The sequence below is a fragment of the Tupaia chinensis genome, unplaced genomic scaffold (assembly GCF_000334495.1).
Source record: "Tupaia chinensis unplaced genomic scaffold, TupChi_1.0 Scaffold000463_1, whole genome shotgun sequence".
Lineage (NCBI taxonomy): Eukaryota > Metazoa > Chordata > Mammalia > Scandentia > Tupaiidae > Tupaia > Tupaia belangeri.
The window spans coordinates 2,243,979-2,245,665 of NW_006159972.1; the positions used below are offsets into that span (position 1 = coordinate 2,243,979).

Here is a 1,687-nt window from a genome sequence, read left to right on the forward strand (position 1 = left end):
CCCTGAGGAGTCTGGGCTGCTGGCTGAAAGGGCATGGCAGAAGACGGGTGGCTCAGCAACAGGTGCACAAGAGACAGTGAGGATCTGAAAGAGGTACTAGGGCCCAAAGGAGACAGCAGACAGCCGTGCTTAGAGAGGGGAGTTTTATTGTCTCAGAGAGCACAGCTTCCCCCATTCCCCAAGGACACACTATCCTTCCCATGGGCCATGGCTCTGGGAGTGACCCACAGAGGGGAGAGGAGGTTCACACTGCCCTGCAGGGTTCTCAGGTTAGAAAGGGACATGAAAGTGACCACATGCTTCTCAGACATGTCAGCGACTGTAAACATAGGGCTGAGGGGTCCTCCTTGCTCTGGAGGGGGTCTTGGTCCATCCTTGGTGGGGGTAACAGGTGCCCAGCCCCTTACCAAGCCTAAGAGCAGACTCAGAGAGAGTCAGGAAGGCTGGGCAGCCACTAGGGCAATGTGCAACCCCCCAGGGCAGGCGTGAGCCATGGGCTTCATCGCCCCACACACAGACACACACGTGCACTTGGGAGCCCGGGCCGGGCCGCTAGAAGATGGGGATGTAGTTGTCGATCTTGGCGCGGTGGCGCTGGGCGATGCACTCAGCGATCCACACGATGGTGCGACAGTCATTCCTGCTCCTTAAGCTTCACAAAGGCATAGAAGACACCAAAGTGGAACTGGTTCAGGAAGGCCAACTTGTTCAGCTTCACCTGTGGACAGAGGCAGGCGTGGTATACAGTGACCATGGTCACTGAGTCAGGCCTGAGCCACCAACTCCTCCCCATGACAAAGGCCCGGCAAGAACCCTGCACTCACTTCGTGCTCGAAGAATCGGTCCTCCAGGGTCTTGTCTCCGGGGTTGCTGCCTGCACCCTCAAAGAGCAGCTTGTACTCCTGCCCAGGGAGTGGTGGGAAGCATGAGCAGGAGTGAGTGCTGGGTGAGGGGCGTGGGGCAATATGCCCACCCACCACCCTGCCGGCCAGGGCACTCACCGGGTAGTAATCGGCCACATTCTTCACCTGCTCATAGTCATCAGCCCGAGCCAGCTGAGCCAAGCCCTCGGGGTAGAGCCGCCCGCAGTGCGGAAAGAGCTTGGCACGGTCCTCCTTGGACAGCTCTGTGCCGAAAGAGTTGATGGTGATGATGAAGGCGCGGCGGTCAGCTTCAAACTGTGGGGCCGGTGCACAGGCAAGGAGAGAGGGAGGAAGAAGGAGGCAGAAACCAGTTAGTCGGCAGGACTTCGCCGGGGCCAGCGAGCAGGAGGGTGGGCAGGCACTCACCTCCAGGATGGGGCACATGGCGTCGGCCGTGGTCCCGCCTAGCAGGGTGCAGAACTTGTAGAAGGACTCTAGGTAGGCCTGTGTGGAGCAGGGAGCTTGCTCAGCGCAGGCGGGCGGACTGCGGGGGGTTTGGCCAGGCCTCCGACTCCCATCTCTCTCCTCCCCACCCCCAAGCCCCTTTCCAGGTGGATATAAAGCACACACCCACGCCTTGGCCAAGCCCCTGCAACATCACAAATCCCAACTGTTCCTCGGCCAAGCAGTAGTAGCCTGCTGCCTCCCACCCAGGACTGACAGCAGTTTCTGGCCAACTGTCTGCTTCAGGGCACTGAGTCTTCCAAACCCTCATTGTACAGAGGGCCAGGCTCAGAAGGGGCCTCATCTTCCCCTCGCCGCTC

The 1,687-nt window shown here is 60.0% G+C and overlaps 1 protein-coding gene across 1 annotated transcript in view; it reads right to left on the reverse strand.

Annotated features, from left to right (window-relative positions):
• Window positions 1-635: 635 nt before the first annotated feature.
• ATP6V0D1 (ATPase H+ transporting V0 subunit d1) overlaps window positions 636-1,687 on the reverse strand; it is a gene marked incomplete at its 3' end in the record, with an annotated part of 46,571 nt that continues 45,519 nt past the window's right edge. Inside the window, 4 exon segments of the mRNA XM_006155617.2 lie at window positions 636-718; window positions 825-902; window positions 1,002-1,178; window positions 1,290-1,367. Coding sequence (XP_006155679.2) covers window positions 636-718; window positions 825-902; window positions 1,002-1,178; window positions 1,290-1,367 — 416 coding nt within the window.